Below are 18,990 nucleotides of genomic sequence, written 5' to 3' on the forward strand. Positions count from 1 at the left end.
TGATTCTATATGCACACATAACATAAATAATTGTCTGTCTTTTTGTGATATTCACAACTGTTGCTGTCCAATGTCTAAATCTGTTAATTCACTGGGTGTTGCAAAATGCTGTTTCCTTCATTCATGGTTTTTTTTTTTTTTTTTTTTTTTTTTTTTTAAGTGTAAATGGAATAGGTTTTCAAAAAGAAACTTGCTGTTGTTTACTATTTGGTAACCAGTGATACAGTTTCTTTTTTTAAAAAAAGTCAGAATAAATGCTTGATGGTTTTCTTTATTTTTCAGTTTCAAAACTAATGAGCCAGTTCTCTAGCGTGCTCTATAGTGACCAATTATTTTGTTTTGGTTTGTCTTTAAGTTTTGTTTTGACCTTATAAATTTAAGTCTATCAGATAGATTTCAAGTCATAGCAGTTTTATTCTTAATGACACTCAAAAATGGTCTAACTTTGGCCAGGAGGTTCTTTAAGTGGGTTGCAGAGCACAGATTAAATGGGTTGCTATCACTTTGCTCTTGGTAGAGTCCCTCTGTCTTTTTTGGCTGCTCTTTTAAAGCCTTTCAAAGCCTTTCCAAGCCTTTTCTCTTTTTAAAGCCATCATTCTCTTTAGCATCACTAGATTACACTCTTAAAAGTGTTTCTATTTTTCCTTCAAAAATGTACCATTTTTCGGAGTGTTGTATTGTCTTCCTGCTTAATTATTAAACTTTGTGTCAGTCTAAAATTTCAACCTTAGCCCTACATTTAAAAAATTATAAAAGGCTCCTACATGTATTGATACCTGCATGTATGAGCTAGAGCTTTACTTGGTTTCGAGATTTAGTTTTGAAATATTTAATTGAGATGGGCTATCTTTGGGTTTCTTTTCAGGCCCAAAAGTCAGCCCTACAGTTTTGTAGAGGATGCGATTACTCCCATGCGCCATATGCCATTATTTGAGTCCTTCACCCTTTCCTTCTCAGGCAAAGTATAGAACCCAAAACCACTTTCCATAGCCTTAATTCTTGCCTTTCCTATAAAACCTTGAGATAGAAAGTATTTCTTTGTTTGAAGCGTTTTTTCTTATGTAAATTAAATATACTTTATATCATTACGTCCCCTTTTTTGGGGGACCACATCCTGGTACTCTATTTGTTTACCTGTGTCAACAATATTTCTGAAGGCAAAGTGTTATTGTAATGCATGCTGTTCATGGTAGGTATAGTACTGGTAACTGAATCAGCCTCTGTAGGCCAGAGTCTGGGCTAAGAGTGTTCTCTGATTTATGTAGACTGGATGAAATACTAAAGGAATCCAGGGAATGGGATCAGTGGTTAAGAACATGGCTTTGGGTAATGTGGCCAAAAAATGGCCAAAGGCTAAAAGGAGTATTTATGAGTCACTAAGACCTCCATTTTAATGTCATCCATGAACCAAACTTCTCCCTCCATCCCCATTTATTGTTATGCTTTTCTCATAAGACCTCCATGGATTATTCCCACTTGATATCCCCTATAATTTTCTCTCGTATTTTCTTTTACTAGAACATGGTAAAGAGAATAAAAAATTACCACCAGTTCTTTTTGGAATAGTGGCAAGAATATCATGGGCATGATGTAGGAAGACTGGGTTCAAATTCCAGCTCTCCCCTTATTTGCAATATGACCCTAGGGAGGTTAGAAAACTTTTTTGAGCCTCAATTTTGATCTGTGGAATGGGGATGGTAATACTGCCAACCTGAGAAGATATTTTCAAGGATTTAGTTACATAATACATGCAAAGCATTGGCACAGGGACTGACATACACAGAACCCGAAAGCAATGTTGGCTATCACAGTGCCTGTCTGATCTATGTAAGGCTCTCTGCTCCTTTGTCTGGGATCATTTGCTGCTTTACAAAGACTGAAAACATGTACTCAGAGATTTTCCAAGAAACACATGTTTAGCTTAATCATTCTAATTTGGGTATTCTATCCAAAGAAAATCATTCAGAACATGTAAAAGTTTATGTACAAAGATGTTCATAGACCTGTTATTTACAATATAAAACATGTATATAACCACAATATTTGACAATAGTGAACTACACTAATCTTCTCAACAGAATATTGTTAGAACCAATCCAAAGGTAATTATGAAGAATTTGAATAACATGCAAAAAATTTTTTGAGTACTGATTTTATTTCCTGCTCTTTTCTTTCTTTCTTTTTTTTTAACTTTTATTTTAGGGTCAGGGGGTACATGTGCAAGTTTGTCATATAGGTAAATTGCGAGTCATAGGGATTTGGTTTGCAGATTATTTTGTCATGCAGGTAATAAGCATAGTACCTGATAGGTAGTTTTTCAATCTTCACCCTCCTCCCTCCCTCCACAATAAGTTAAATATATAAACTTCTTTGTGTAATATATAAAAGACAAAACTTTTGACATACATATTAGACTAGAGAAGACAAAGTCAGTTCTCCTTAAGTTGTTTGGTTTGAGTGATGTTTTTACTCTTTTCTAGTTTCCTGTTATTCACAGATTTCTCCAAAAAGCAGCCATATAGGAAGTTAGAAGCTTCACTGATTTATGGACCTTTAGGTTAACGATTGGATGTCCTGATGGCAGTAGACTCAACCTCTGAAAAATCCTGTTGGAATTTTTTATTCTTTTTACTCCCATGTGGCCCCTTTAGAGCACTGAAAAACTTCACTGCTCAATAAGCAGAATTCCATACTAGCTTTAAGAGTTGCTTTTTCCGTGGAAATCATAATCTCTGTGGATTTTTTTTTTATTCATTTCCGGCAGTAGTCTGTATTTAAATCCTAGGCTAATTCTGCTAATTAACCCAAAGTGGAATATACACTTTCCTGTACATAAAGAACATATTATTTTAAAGTGGATTCATTATTGAAATTATTTATCAGTGACCTTCCCTATGTTTTCTAATGCTGCTTTTAACATTTAAACAATAAAAAATGTGTGGATAAGTTTTGTAATTTCTTTTCTGATATTTTCATAAGAAACTTTCTAAAACAAACATCATGCATGGTCTGTCTTTAAAACTCATATTCTCTGTTTTTATGTCATTCATTTCACTCACTAGGTATATATTTTTCTCATGTAAGCATAGTCCGTATAGTGAGACAAGACCAACTGGGAAATCATATTTCACATCCTTCTCATCTTGAAAGACCACGTGGCACATTTGAGTTTGCTCTCCGTAGCAGCCAGAGTCACCCTTTTAAAGCATAAATCAGATCGTGTCATTTCCCAGCTCAAAAACTTGCGGTGGCTTTCTATCACACGTAGAAAAACAATCTGAGCTCCCACTGTGCAGCAGAAACTTCGGGTGCCTGCATGTGTGTGTATGCACCTGGGTCTGCGCTAGGTCTCTGCAGGGGCAGAAGCAGGAACCACAGGTGGACTGCCTGCCCCCACGGAGTCAGCTTCTAAGCGCATGAGAATGAGAACATCACCATGGTGCAGGGCATCTGACTTTCAGAAAATGTAACTGATGGAAGAAAGCAACTCCCATCCTCTAATTTAATGTCGCAGCAGTGTTCTGCTGTTTGTGGTGCATCGGTTTTTTCATGAAGATTTAAAAAGAAGAGTACCTGAGGAACTGGCATTGGAGCATGCTAAAATAAAGATTCTGAAAATCAGAACTAATTAAAGCAAGGTAAAGAACTGGACCAACCAAGAGAGGGCCACTGCCAATGAGCTTTGCTTCAGAGAGTCTATCAAGTGAGGAGGAAGGCTGTAAGGCAAAGCACCTGGCTAAGCACCTGGAAGAGAAAGACCTAGTGGCAAAACAACAGGATACATTTTACAAGGAGCAGCTGGCTAGACTGGAGAAGAGGAGCTGAGTTCCACAAAGTCACCACTGAGCAATATCAGAAAGCTGCCAAAGAGATGGAAGTAAAGTTCAGTGGCATGACTTTTATCCTATCTGTGCTGATCTGCAGGCCATAATTCTTCAGTGTTGTCATGAGAGCACACACCAGACCCTCAGTGGTTTTGCAGTAGCTAACCTGTAAGTGTGCTGTGTTCATCATGCCAAACAGGACATGATTGGGAAGAGATGGTAATATCAACTTCTGGAACAAGCAAATCTCCTTCAACGTTAATTCCAGAGGTAGAACTTTTTTTTCCTAGCAAGAAATTAACCCATTTAAAGAGAATACCATTAAAGAGAAGCACCAGAGGGTGAATTCTGACAAATTATGTCACATTTTGATCAGTAATGATTTGAAAAGACAGCCTTCTTGACCTTTTTGCACTTTCTACTTCTACTGGCCATAAAAACTTTCTCTTCTAATCAAGCTCCTTCATTTCATGAACCTTCGCTCTAACAAAGCTAGGGGTGAGGGTGAGGCTAAGTTATTGATAATTGGAGTGTAAAGAAGAGAGGGAAAAAACCTAGATCTTAGGAAAAGAGTGCTGTGTGAGATTATCTAGGCTGTGGCATATTGGTTTTCTCCTTTGACTGTATAAGAGTTCTTTCACTTTAACTTCTTATGATGATCATGCCAGTAAGAGACAAAAAGGAAGGAAAATTTATCTCTTGTTAGAATAATGTTTATGATTACAAGTGAAATAAGGCATTTAAAAAATCAGTATAAAGGCAACCTTAAGCTTTTACAATCTCTTCTCTATCGTGAATACTGACATCTTTTCTTCATTCACTATTAATAACAAATACATTTTCTGATGGACAAAAGAGAAAAACAACCCAAAGCCCTTATTATTTCAGGTTTTTCATGCTCTGGTTACCGCTGACCTCTGCAACTTCATACCCTGACCTTTTTCCTCAGCTAACTCCACGCCAGCTACAAAGGCCCTCTGTTATTCCTTCAACATCCCAGTCTGTTCCTGTCTCAAGACCTTTGAATTTGCTGTTTCCTCAGTCAGTATTCTCCTCCCACCAAACTTGCTGTTTCCTCAGTCAGAATAATTCTCTCACCAGAATCGATCAACCTGTTCTCTCACTTCATGCAGGTGACACGTTCCCTAACCACCCTATTTAAACCACTCCCCTCTAATTCTTCTTTCCCTAACCCTGCTTGCTTTCCCTTCATATCATCTGGGACCACATTATGTATGTATTTGTGTATTAAGTCTAATGTGATAAATTCCATGAAAGTGGCATGCAAGCCAGATGTGAATGGAAGGAAGGAAGAAAGCAGTTAACCCTAATTCAAAGACGTATTTTGAGAGGTTGCCTGATGGGGTAGAACCAGCAGGAGCTTACTTGTCTGTCCTGGCTTTGAATTCTAGCCCTGCTACTCGTTAGCCATGTGAGGTTGGCAAGGGGCATATTTTCTGAAACTTTAGCTTCTTTCTCTAAAAACAATGGCCATAATAGTACTGATATTGATGCTTAGTATAACTATTCTAAAGGATAGTAGACTGAAATAAATTTAGACCATCTTTTCGTAACATCATAACTGGTATACATTAATTCCTCAATACATGATAACTTGAAATTATTAAGTGGATAGTTTCCTAAACAATAGTTGACTTGGGCCTTAAAACTAAGGTTTTTTCTCTTTTTGACCAAATAACTGACATCTGTTAATTCTTCCAATTAATGGTCAAACATTGACCCTATTTCTCGACACTATTAAGTACCCAGTGGACTCTGTTTTAAGATGATGGTTGATTTCTTATGATATTATGTTTGGAAATACAGAAGAAAGCATGTGTAGAGAAGAAATGCTGGATGCAATGATGGTGGTAGTGAGACTACGTAAATTACAAAATAAATGTTTCCTGGATGTCTTATTTTTAATTTTTAAATGTTTACTGAAGAAGGAACTCTAGAAATCATGTTGTTTACCCTTGCCAATTTTCTGACTAGGAGAAAGAGATTTCTAAGCCTTCCATCAATTTATTTAAATGAATGGCATAAATAACACGATTGCTTCTAGGAAAGTAATTTGCTAATCAGAGAAAAATAAATTAGAGATGTTTGTATAATGCCTCTACATGCTCACTGGCTGTAAAGCTATTTTATTTTGGTATAGACTCGCTAATGTAAAGCTGTTATCTAGATACTTGCGGCCTTCTTGTCTTCTATATGTGTTATCATTAATAAAATAGATGAGAAAAAATACTATCAATATCACCCTAATAAAATTCTCTCATCCTGCTGTTTTTTAACCTTCAAAAATGCTTAATTAAAAATGTGGTTATGTTTAAGTTTTATAGTATCTTTGGCAAGTGCTCCTGTTTTTAAAAGCTATGACATTATTGACATAATTTAATTTGGTTTAAGGACCATTTATTGAATGCCTATTTTGTGCTGGGTTCTGCATTAGGCTGTGGGGATAAAAAGACGGGTGGAGCATATTTCATTTTCTGAAAGAGCTAAGGCCAGTGAGTAAGATAACACTGTGAGAAAATAATGACTAACGTCCTGATAATTATTATGAATAGAGGTGTTCTCAAAGTGTTAGTTGAACCCAGAAAAAAGGTGCCTAAGTCAAGTTTGGGATCAGGCTTTCTGAAAGAGAAGGAGCAGAAGGAGGAGGGGCTCTGAGATCTCTTCTCTGTGCACCTTTTCACATTACTAATTGTGTTAGGCCATTCTTGTAATGCTATAAAGAAATATGTAAGACTGTGTAATTTATAAGAAAAGAGGTTTAATTGGCTCACAATTTTGCAGGATGTAAAGGAAGCATAGTCCTGGTGTCTGGGGAGGCCTCAGGAAACTTCTACTCATGGTTGAAAGTGAAGTAGGAGCAGACACATCATCTGACAAAAGCAGGAGCAAGAGAGAGAGAGTCAGGGGGAGGCATCATATACTTTTAAATGACCAGATCTCATGAGAACTCAGCATCAGGAAGACAGCACCAATCCATGAAGGCGGATCTGCCTCACGATCCAAACACCTCCCACCAGGCCCCACTTCCAGCATTGGGATTTGCAATTCAACGTGAGATTTGGGCAGGGACAAATGTTCATACTATATCACTAATTTTATGGGGCTACAAATTAGTAACTTCCTTTTACATCTCTTCAGACAATTAAGCAATGGCTGAATGATCTTTTTTTCTCTCTAGAAACTGATCAAATGAGCTGTTGGTTGACAGAGATACTTCCCCTGTGTTTTTCCCCTTTTATTCTATGGTACATCAAGAACTATTGGGATTTCCAATCTGTACCATAAGGTTTTCCCACAAAGAGCGTATAAAGCCTTTTAATAATGAATAATGAAAAATAACAGATAAATCCTACTAAATTTTTTAATTAAGCATTTCAGCAAGTGCTTTAAAAATCTGTGCCCTAAGGGACAGTGACAGTATCTTCAGCGAGCATTGTGAAATATGTAGGAGACTGTTTTTGGGCTTTAAATGAATATTCAGTTAATATTCATTTATTAGAGTATGATGTAGAGTATCAAGAGTAGAGTATGATGCTCCAAAGAATCTGAGAATTGTGTTTTATTTGTATTTCTCTAAGTTTCAAGCCCAGAAATCAATTGCCTTTAAAGAAAACTCACAGTTAAATAGGTTATTTTCTATACAAGCCACCCATCTCAGTAAGATTCAGGAGTTAACATTCAAAGGAATTCAGAATGGTTTTTAAAAAGCAATTTTGGATCTTAGGTGGAAACAAAGCCAGTTAAGGTCAGAGCATTTCAATATCAGCTAACATAGTCTTGTTTTAATCTCTTTCTTATAAAATACATTATCTAGTGCACTTAAAGATATATTTTATTTCAAGCTCTTATAAATTGGAGGAGGAGGAGGGAAAGATATGTGTGTGTGTAGCGAGGGATGGGAGGAACAGCTGTCTAGCTGCATATGGACAATCTTTTATTTATTTTTGTAACATTCCTCATTTGCCTCTTTCTCATTGTCTTTTCTTTGATTCCCAAATCATTTCTTATGCTCATCCTCACTCCAATAGTAGGGGAGAAAGGTATAATCTACAACCTTTTCCTAAAATATTAATAGGACACAATTATATATGAAATACATACAATATGTATTCTTTAAATTTGCTATTTTTAATTTTTGTTAGCAATATTTCCCTGTGGTGATGCAAATTTAGGGAAACTGCATTTCACCATCAGAACCCTAAGTGTGCTGCCTACTGGGCCGATTACAGTGAGCTAATGTCGTGTTTCATTCACTGGATTCCACATACTTCCCTATATTGATTGCACTATCAGTAGTAGTAATCACAGATATCATTACCAGCCAATTACACAAACACGCATCTGAGCTAGGTAACCTATACTCCAACATTATCTCTTACAGTTCTTAATTTTGTAATGAAGCTGATCATCCTCTTGCCCAATTAAGTGTACCTACATATTGTGATGTCGTGGGCTTAAATGCAAGTATATTAAATTATGTAGTTGGTAATTACATATGTTGGTACCACAGCAGAAGGAGGGCAATTTGAGTATAATCTGTTTCTTATTCTATTCGAGGTCGACATTAAAGAAGGTTAACTGCTGTTAAAAAAAAAAAATGACCCCAAAACACATTTGGTAAGATAAAATGGAAATTATTTCTGCTCACATAACAGGAGTGTGTGTGAGAATTGACATAGTCATGCAGTCATCCAGGGACCCAGGCAGGTTTTTGATATATTCAATACAAGACTGTCAAGGTCACCTGGAAGGTTCACTTAAGGAGAAAGAACATAGAATACCTAATGGGAGATGTCTAAGGACAATCCAGGCAGAGAGGCACATTCATATTCTATTGGCTAGATCACAGTCTCATGACCACACCTAAGTACCAGGAGAACTGCGAAGTATAGTTCATTCAAAGAAGAGAACAACATGGATCTGGGTGAGCAGTTAGAGATTCCTGCCAAAAGAACTCACAACAGAACTTGCTCCATTTCTCTGTTTAATGAGTGGTTTTCCTTACTTGCCTTTCCATTACTTGGAACTTTTATCAAGTTTGCTTTGCTTTTTTTTTCACACAATGCCAGATGTCTTATAAAACCTAGATCCATGTCCTGTCTCCTAGACTTGTACATATTAAGCAACTACAGAATGGAGAATATAAAATTACAAAGTATTTTTCAAATTGTTAAATAGTTAAATTGTACCCATATTATTACAATTGTTTTTCAGTAGATTAAATTGTAGATATATAGGTTAGATTAAAAGCTTTTCTGTACCATAATGGGTGTCTCTTAGTTCCATCCTTCTATAGACAAAGAATGTGAGCATTGGAGAGATAAATTATTTGCCTAATTGTACAAGTGTGGTAGTAGTCAGATTCAGGCTCTTTCTCAAATCTGAGTTTCTTTCCATAACATTATTTGTCATCGTTTTTATTTGTAGGCAAATTCCCTACAAAGTATGAATCATTAAATAATGTCTATACATTTTTAGAGATGAAATAAAACACAATAAATTATAATTGACATAAAGCTATCATGTCCAAATTTATGGGAAATGAGATTCAAGCAACTTTCCAAACTTATTTGAAGTTTTGTAATAAGTTAGCTACTTACTAAAAGTTTTTTAAAATAATACATTACTTTTCTTATTTAACAAAATAATAATGGCTTCTAAATAAATCTTCAACTTTAACATTATACAATCCATGGCATGTATAAAGAGAAGGTGAATATTTAATCACCACACTAATTAATATTTAGAATTAAAAGTTAGAGAGAAACAAATTACAAAATCTGAACTACTGGAAGCTACATTTCTTTTAAGGACATAATCTAAAATATTATTTTAATAAAAATTGTATTACATTTTTAGGGAGTGGAACAAACCTGTGAAATCAAAATTTATTATTGGGATGTTGTCCTGGCTAAAATATAGTTGCTTATTTAATTATTGTTGCCATAGCCTAATTTCATGCTATTTCTACAAAAATGTATAAAATGGAATTTGCACAGGAAAAAAGTGGCACTAATCTAGGTATACTGTAAATCATAAATTTTCAGATTTTTAAATTATGTGAAATTTGAAGTTTGCTCACTATTTTATTTATGTGAATTATGAACCTGTGATCTTGTACTATGGGTGATCTTGTACTATGGTTGAATCAAAATCGTTAGCGTGTCACACATTCTTTTGTTTTAATTAAAAGAAAACTGCAGCACCCTCTTCAGAATTGGTTTTTATTATGAACATTATAAGCACAATTATAAGCTAATATTCATCCGTAGGGTAATTTTTGCATGTGACTTTGAATGAAGACTGAATAATATGGAAAAATTATTTTAACTGAAGATGAAAAGGGCTCTGTTTCCTCCCTGTCCACTTTCCACCATGCACAAATACAAAGGTCCATCTAATTTTGTTATGTTACAAAAGAACAGTGTGAAATGTAGATAATTTCTAGCTTTGTAGCTTTCTAGCTTTCATAGTTCCCTCTTCCCTATGTTAACAGTCTGCATTCAGTTGATTTGTCTTAGTCTGTTTGGGCTGTTATAACAAAATGCCTTACATTGGGTAATTTAGGAACAACAGAAATTTTTGTTCATGGTTCTGGAGGCCAAGGAGTCCCAGATCAAGTTCCAGCAGATGAGAGCTTGCTTCAGAGATTGTGCCTTCTTGCTGCACACACCCTGAAAAGAAGAGTCAAGAAAACACATTGGAACCTCTTTAATAAGGGCACTAATCCCATTCCTGAAAGTAGAGCCCTCATGACCTCATCACTTCCAAAGGCCCTACCTCTTAATCCTGTCACAATGGATATTAGGTTCCAACACATACATTTTAGGGAAATATCAACATTCAAACCATAGCGAATATCAATGCTGAAAAATTCCACCAAAATACATGATGTCACTATATGCAGTGAAGACATCAAGGCTAAGACCATCTTTTAGTGTATTGTGGACTCTCATTTATATTGCTTTGATTTTGCTAGAATATTACGTACAGTCCACTGGAAAAAAGAGATATATAGTTCTTTTTGGCTTCTTTTCTTGATACGGCCTCTTATACTATAGACAATATGTATTAAGATAATTTTTCAAAGGTACAATTTAGTATTTTCTAAGGAAACGGATATTGGTTCTCAAGGTGACACATTTTATTTTGAAAGGAAAATAATAGAAGAAAAGAGCTATTCTCGGCCAGGTGCGGTGGCTCACGCCTGTAATCCCAGCACTTTGGGAGGCTGAGGTGGGCAGATCACGAGATCAGGAGATCGAGACCATCCTGGCTAACACTGTGAAGCCCTGTCTTTACTAAAAATACAAAAAAAATAGCCGGGTGTGGTGGGGGGCACCTGTAGTCCCAGCTACTCAGGAGGCTGAGGCAGGAGAATGGCGTGAACCCGGGAGGCGGAGCTTGCAGTGAGCCGAGATGGCACTACTGCACTCCAGCCTGGGCGACAGAGCGAGACTCCATCTCAGGAAAAAAAAAAAAAAAAAAAGCTATTCCTTTAACATTTTTATAATTTGGACTTTATTAAAATCTAGCTCAGATTTTCATCAGTGTTATAGAAAGCAACTTTAAAAAAAGGTTTGAAAAACATGCTAATATTGTATTCTAACAAACACTCAGAACTGCAAATTGACACTTTAATTTGATGATCTTTTAAAAAACAATGTGTATTAAATATCATTACCCTGAGCTAAATGACAAGTAAAGACAATACATGGAGAAACTGAAACTGCATTTCAGTAATCAATTATTTTCAATTGCTTGTTAACCTCTGAAGAGTTTCTGTGAAGGAACATATCTAGGCTTGGTCTTGCTTATATTCCACAATTGCTTGCTTTTAAAACAATATGCATTCTGATGTTTTCGTATTCATAAATTTTTAACTGTCCAACTCTGCATATATTAAGGTGGCACTGGCATCCTAAGTACGACTATATTTTAAAAGTGAGTAATTTTATTTTTATAGCACTGAATATGCTTTCTTTATACTGTGATGAATCTTGCTTTTCTGTCTTTTATTTGCGTAAAAATCTTCGTTTGTGCATCATCATGTATCTATTTTTTTTAACTGTAGGGCCGGCTATTTGCCTCAGAATATTCCTCTGGAGATTATCAGATACCTGTCTGAGGAGAAGGATTTTCTTCCATGGCATGCTGCCAGCCGAGCTCTTTATCCACTAGATAAATTACTGGACCGCATGGAAAACTACAACGTTTTCAATGTAAAAAGATACAATTTTTCTTTCTAATTTTTAGAAGATACACTATTTTATTCTTTTTCTACTATTATGTATGCAACTGATCCCAAGTTATTTTAGTTTGTTCTTCTAGTTTGTGCTATCCTGATTTTTGTCCTAATTGTCTATGCAACACAGATGACAATTATTTGAAGAAGAAATTTAATACAAAAGCTACCTTTTGCTCTGACCTAAAAGTGTCAATTAAGCTTAAATGCTCCAGAATTAAAGAAGAAATATACATGGCAAAGTTTTAAAGTTCAAACTTAGTTTCCAAGAGTTAGAGGGCTCTGTGTTCACAAAGGACTTAACCTGGGTGGAAAGATCCCAAAGATCTTAACAGAATATAGGCATTTTCAGTAACGATTCTTAGTCATTATTTTTATCCAAAAGGGCATAGTGAATTCAATTCACTGCCTTAATTAAGAAGGATAAGATCAACATTGAGGCAAAAGCCCATTCATAATTGGGTCCAAGGGGATACAGGAAAGCAAACAACAGATAATCTAAATAGACAAGAAGACATGACAAACATTCCAAATTGTTACCTGACCAGATTTTCTGAACTCAAAACCTAGTAAACCAAAATTACACTGCTCATGCCACCTAATCTGATTTAATAATTATTTTCAATAATATTAGGATTAAGTACTGCTCATGAGCCTTTTGATTCTTAAATTTCTTATCATTGTGCCTTCCGTGATCTTTGAACACTATTTGTTTTCCTTTAGTTAATGTAAGAGACTGCTCTGTGTTTTATACAATTATCTTATTTTTTATATCATACTGACTATACTAATTAACATACACATTTGGGATTACTGAAAAGTGGATTCCTGTGACATGAAATCTTTTTATTGGAGCCATCTGATTTCTGATGGCCATCAGAATTCCTTCCTTTTTATTTTTACTTTAAACCTACAGAAAATAAACTGTTTAATGATTTTTTAATGGGAATAATTATGCTCATTGTTAGTTTTGTCTAAGCCCTTAAAACAGACATGCAAATAAATGGGCTGTTATAGTTATGATATGATTTTTTACCTGCTAGAGAAATATTACATATTAATTTCTCCCTAACACAAAAACACTGCGATATTAAATCTTTGTAAAAGTAAAATATATTTTTGAATATATTTGTACATTAGAATAGTGTATCATGTCAGATTCTTTGTTTTCAGTAAACAGTTTAGAATTGTTTTCATTGTAATTTCAATGTTTGTAATCCGTTGGCAAAATTTAAGAACCACATTAAAGTGAGGGAGAGCCAACCTGGGCAACATGGTGAAACCCCATCTCTACAAAAAAAATAAATAAATAAATACAAAAATTAACTGGATGTAGTGGCTTGTGCCTGTAGTCACAGCTACTCGTGAGGCTGAGGTGGGAGGATGGCTTGAATCTGGGAGGTGGAGGATGCAGTGAGCCGTGATTGTTGCCACTGCACTCCAGCCAGGGCAACAGAGTGGACACCCTGTCTAAAAAAAACAAAAAATAGCGAGGGAGAGCATGCCTTACCTTGATACTGATACCTAAATATGTCATTAGCTGAATGAATTGTTGACTTTGAAATACCATTATAATTACACTGAAGAGTTCTGTGTATCTCAGCTTCATCAATACTAGGCTATTAGTTGGGCCAACATAGTAGTTTTGCATTAAATATGCCCTGTTGATATAAAATGCATAAATAATAGATGTCCATTTTCATATAGCATATCTATATACATTTGTACATATGTACACATAGGTGTTATCAATATTATTTATTTTCCTCATTTTGTTACAAAAGTCATCATCTAAAATATTTACTCATGCAAATTAGTGATTTAATAGGAAGAAGAGTAGACTTGTACCATTCCAATAGCATTTTATCCCTATTTTCTATATATGAAATATTACATTGAATAAAATTATAATAGAACATTACTGTACTTATAATTTTACTGATATTTGAAAGTAGGTACATTTTAAGAATATTTTAATTTTATTATAGAATTTTAATTATTAGTATATAGAAGTTTTAAACTGACCTTATGTTTATTTATTCTATACCCCATTTAGGAATATATTTTAAAGCAAGTTGCAACAACGTATATCAAGCTTGGGTGGCCGAAAAATAATTTTAATGGATCTCTTGTTCAAGCATCCTACCAACATGAGTACTGTTTTATTTTCTTATCCTCTTCTTTTCCCGTAGAACTGTACAATAATGTACTACTAGTGCCATTGTGACTTTAGCAGCATGAGACAATCTTCCTTTCATTCTTCATCTTACATTTCGCTTTCCCAAGAGGACTGCCGCTGGGTAGCACAGTTTCCATTGCCTGATCCTGAGAACAAAGACGTTTCCTTGCTGTGTTTTAATTTAAGATCTACCTTTATTGGTGATATTGAGATCGGAACCCATGCCTCTCACTGGAGTACTGTCAAACTTTTAGTATGTTTAACTTCCACTCTGCCTAAGTGACTTTTACTCAGCAGCATAGGATTTCCAGATCTAAAAACCATTCCTATGTTAATAATCTATCTACTATTTAGGGAATGAATTTCTCTAACTTTCTTTTTAATTTGTTTCCCTTTTGATGATATCTAGAGAACTACGTAGAGAAGTTATAATGCTGGCCTGCAGTTTTGGCAACAAGCACTGTCACCAACAGGCATCAACTCTTATTTCAGATTGGATTTCCAGCAACAGGAACAGGTAAATTGAGCCAAATCCTGTATTTCTGATATTATTCAATAGTGCTTTCAGATTCTCAGTGGATGCATTTCATTTACCAACTGGAGAAAAACAAGACAAGGGAAAACAAAAGCATGCAGCAACATTTTGTATCAGGTTCACAGCTTCCAAGGCAATAGTGTGAAAGTCACAATACAGGTATCTTTGAAATGTTTCATTGAGTTAATGCTAACTTTATTAATTTAGATCTTTATTTTTAAAAATATATATATAAGTTGTCACCTTATTTCAAGTTTTGAAAGCTCTGCTATCTCATGAGAACAAAATAATGAAATTCAATCCAGACTCTTTCAGGTTCTTTATAAAGGTTGTGGTATTTATTCATAAAACAATTACCAGCATATGTCATAAACAAAGTAGCATAACAAATGTTAATATTAAAAACTAAAAATAAAAGGTTACGAAAAAAAGATCTTTCTTTTTTCAGTGACCCTTGACAATGACCTTAAACTTGTATCTTATCTTAGAATTTTGCCATATAGTATTTTAATATATGAGGTTAAAGTTGTTTAATTAAATTACTTTTGAGGAAAAAATACTCTGCCAAATGTCACTTGCTAATGAAAGGAATACTAAACATAAACATAATCAAAGATTATTAGTATTATGCCTACAGTATTTTAAGTCTTCTTAAGGTATCTATATATTTTCAAGGGTATTAATGTAATGTTTCTTTTTACACTTTGGACAACTGATATCCATTCCTCTCCAGTGTCTGGCCCCCATAACTAGAGTCTTTCCTCCTAAAAGGAAGAGAAGCTAAGGGTTGATTTGTACAGATGATGCTATTTTATTTGCAATAGCAGGGTTGTTCCTGATATGCGTGCGAGGGATGATCCCATGGGCAACAAAGAAAGACACTTTTTCTGGATAAACTTAAGAGAACTGCAGTCAGAATAACCTACTTATTAATAATTGGTATTTGTCTTGTTAAGAGCTATTTAGGTTTAGATTTTTTTTTTTTTTTTACTATACTTTAAGTTCTAGGGTACATGTGGATAATGTGCAGGTTTGTTACACATGTATACTTGTGCCATGTTGGCGTGCTGCACCGATTAACTCATCAGCATCCATCAACTCGTCATTTACATCAGGTATAACTCCCAGTGCAATCCCTCCCCACTCCCCACTCCCCATGATAGGCCCTGGTGTATGATGTTCCCCTTCCCGAGTCCAAGTGATCTCATTGTTCAGTTCCCACCTATGAGTCAGAACATGCGGTGTTTGGTTTTCTGTTCTTGTGATAGTTTGCTGAGAATGATGGTTTCCAGCTGCATCCATGTCCCTACAAAGGACACAAACTCATCCATTTTTATGGCTGCATGGAATTCCATGGTGTATATGTGCCACATTTTCTTAATGCAGTCTGTCACTGATGGACATTTGGGTTGATTCCAAGTCTTTGCTATTGTGAATAGTGCTGCAATAAACATACGTATGCATGTCTTTATAGCAGCATGATTTATAATCCTTTGGGTATATACCCAGTAATGGGATGGCTGGGTCATATGATACTTCTAGTTCTAGATCCTTGAGGCATCACCATACTGTTTTCCACAATGGTTGAACTAGTTTACAATCCCACCAACAGTGTAAAAGTGTTCCTATTTCTCCACATCCTCTCCAGCACCTGTTGTTTCCTGACTTTTTAATGATTGCCATTCTAACTGGTGTGAGATGGTATCTCATTGTGGTTTTGATTTGCATTTCTCTGATGGCCAGTGATGATGAGCATTTTTTCATGTGTCTGTTGGCTGTATGAATTTCTTGTTTTGAGAACTGTCTGTTCATATCCTTTGCCCACTTTTCGATGGGGTTGTTTGTTTTTTTCTTGGAAATTTGTTTGAGTTCTTTGTAGGTTCTGGATATTAGCCCTTTGTCAGATGAGTAGATGGCAAAAATTTTCTCCCATTCTGTAGGTTGCCTGTTCACTCTGATGGTAGTTTCTTTTGCTGTGCAGAAGCTCTTTAGTTTAATGAGATCCCATTTGTCAATTTTGGCTTTTGTTGCCATTGCTTTCAGTGTTTTCGACATGAAGTCCTTGCCCATGCCTATGTCCTGAATGGTATTACCTAGGTTTTCTTCTAGGGTTTTTATGGTATTAGGTCTAACATTTAAGTCTCTAATCCATCTTGAATGAATTTTCGCATAAGGAGTAAGGAAAGGATCCGGTTACAGCTTTCTACTTATGGCTAGCCAATTTTCCCAGCACCATTTATTAAATAGGGAATCCTTTCCCCATTTCTTGTTTTTCTGAGGTTTGCCAAAGATCAGATGGCTGTAGATGTGTGGTATTATTTTTGAGGACTCTATTCTGTTCCATTGGTCTATATCTCTGTTTTGGTACCAGTACCATGCTGTTTTGGTTACTGTAGCTTTGTAGTATAGTTTGAAGTCAGGTAGCGTGATGCCTCCAGCTTTGTTCTTTTGACTTAGGATTGTCTTGGCAATGCGGGGTCTTTTTGGTTCCATATGAACTTTAAAGTAGTTTTTTCCAATTCTGTGAAGAAACTAATTGGTAGCTTGATGGGGATGGCATTGAATCTATAAATTACCTTGGGCAGTATGGCCATTTTCACGATATTGATTCTTCCTATCCATGAGCATGGTATGTTCTTCCATTTGTTTGTGTCCTCTTTGATTTCACTGAGCAGTGGTTTGTAGTTCTCCTTGAAGAGGTCCTTTACATCCCTTGTAAGTTGGATTCCTAGGTATTTCATTCTCTTTGAAGCAATTGTGAATGGAAGTTCGTTCATGATTTGGCTCTCTGTTTGTCTGTTACTAGTGTATAAGAATGCTTGTGATTTTTGCACATTGATTTTGTATCCTGAGACTTTGCTGAAGTTTCTTATCAGCTTAAGGAGATTTGGGGCTGAGACAATGGGGTTTTCTAAATACACAATCATGTCATCTGCAAAGAGGGACAATTTGACTTCTTCTTTTCCTAACTGAATACCCTTGATTTCTTTCTCTTGCCTGATTGCCCTAGCCAGAACTTCCAACACTATGTTGAATAGGAGTGGTGAGAGAGGGCATCGCTGTCTTGTGCCAGTTTTCAAAGGGAATTTTTCCAGTTTTTGCCCATTCAGTATGATATTGGCTGTGGGTTTGTCATAAATAGCTCTTATGATTTTGAGATACGTTCCATCAATACCGAATTTATTGAGAGTGTTTAGCATGAAGGGCTTTTGAATTTTGTCAAAGGCCTTTTTTGCATCTATTGAGATAATCATGTGGTTTTTGTCTTTGGTTCTGTTTATATGCTGGATTACGTTTATTGATTTGCGTATGTTGAACCAGCCTTGCCTCCCAGGGATGAAGCTCACTTCATCATGGTGGATAAGCTTTTTGATGTGCTGCTGGATCTGGTTTGCCAGTATTTTATTGAGGATTTTTGCATCGATGTTCATCAGGGGTATTGGTCTAAAATTCTCTTTTTTTGTTGTGTCTCTGCCAGGCTTTGGTATCAGGATGATGTTGGCCTCATAAAATGAGTTAGGGAGGATTCCCTCTTTTTCTATTGATTGGAATAGTTTCAGAAGGAATGGTACCAGCTCCTCCTTGAACCTCTGGTAGAATTCAGCTGTGAATCCATCTGGTCCTGGACTTTTTTTCATTGGTAGGATATTAATTATTGCCTCAATTTCAGAGCCTAGTATTGATCTATTCAGGAATTCAGCTTCTTCCTGGTTTAGTCTTGGGAGAGTGTAAGTGTCCAGGAAATTCTCCATTTCTTCTAGATTTTCTAGTTTATTTGCGTAGAGGTGTTTATATTTCTGCGGGGTTGGTGGTGACATCCCCTTTATCATTTTTTATTGCAGGTATTTGATTCTTCTCTCTTTTCTTCTTTATTAGTCTTACTAGCGGTCTATCAATTTTGTTGATCTTTTCAAAAAACCAACTCCTGGATTCATTGATTTTTTGGAGGGTTTTTTGTGTCTCTATCTCCTTCAGTTCTGCTCTGATCTTAGTTATTTCTTGCCTTCTGCTAGCTTTTGAATGTGTTTGTTCTTGCTTCGCTAGTTCTTTTAATTGTGATGTTAGAGTGTCAATTTCAGATCTTTCCTGCTTTCTCTTGTGGGCATTTAGTGTTAAAATTTCCCTCTACACACTGCTTTAAATGTGTCCCAGAGATTCTGGTATGTTGTATCTTTGCTCTCATTGA

General features: G+C 35.6%; 1 protein-coding gene across 1 annotated transcript in view; it reads left to right on the forward strand.

Moving 5' to 3' along the window:
- Window positions 1-18,990, forward strand: part of TRHDE (thyrotropin releasing hormone degrading enzyme) — a 419,008-nt gene that overhangs the window by 351,215 nt on the left and 48,803 nt on the right. The window contains exons 13-15 of the mRNA XM_025402213.1: window positions 11,920-12,067; window positions 14,147-14,244; window positions 14,679-14,786. Coding sequence (XP_025257998.1) covers window positions 11,920-12,067; window positions 14,147-14,244; window positions 14,679-14,786 — 354 coding nt within the window. The remainder of the gene's footprint in view (window positions 1-11,919; window positions 12,068-14,146; window positions 14,245-14,678; window positions 14,787-18,990) is intronic.

This window comes from Theropithecus gelada, chromosome 11, assembly GCF_003255815.1.
Source record: "Theropithecus gelada isolate Dixy chromosome 11, Tgel_1.0, whole genome shotgun sequence".
Lineage (NCBI taxonomy): Eukaryota > Metazoa > Chordata > Mammalia > Primates > Cercopithecidae > Theropithecus > Theropithecus gelada.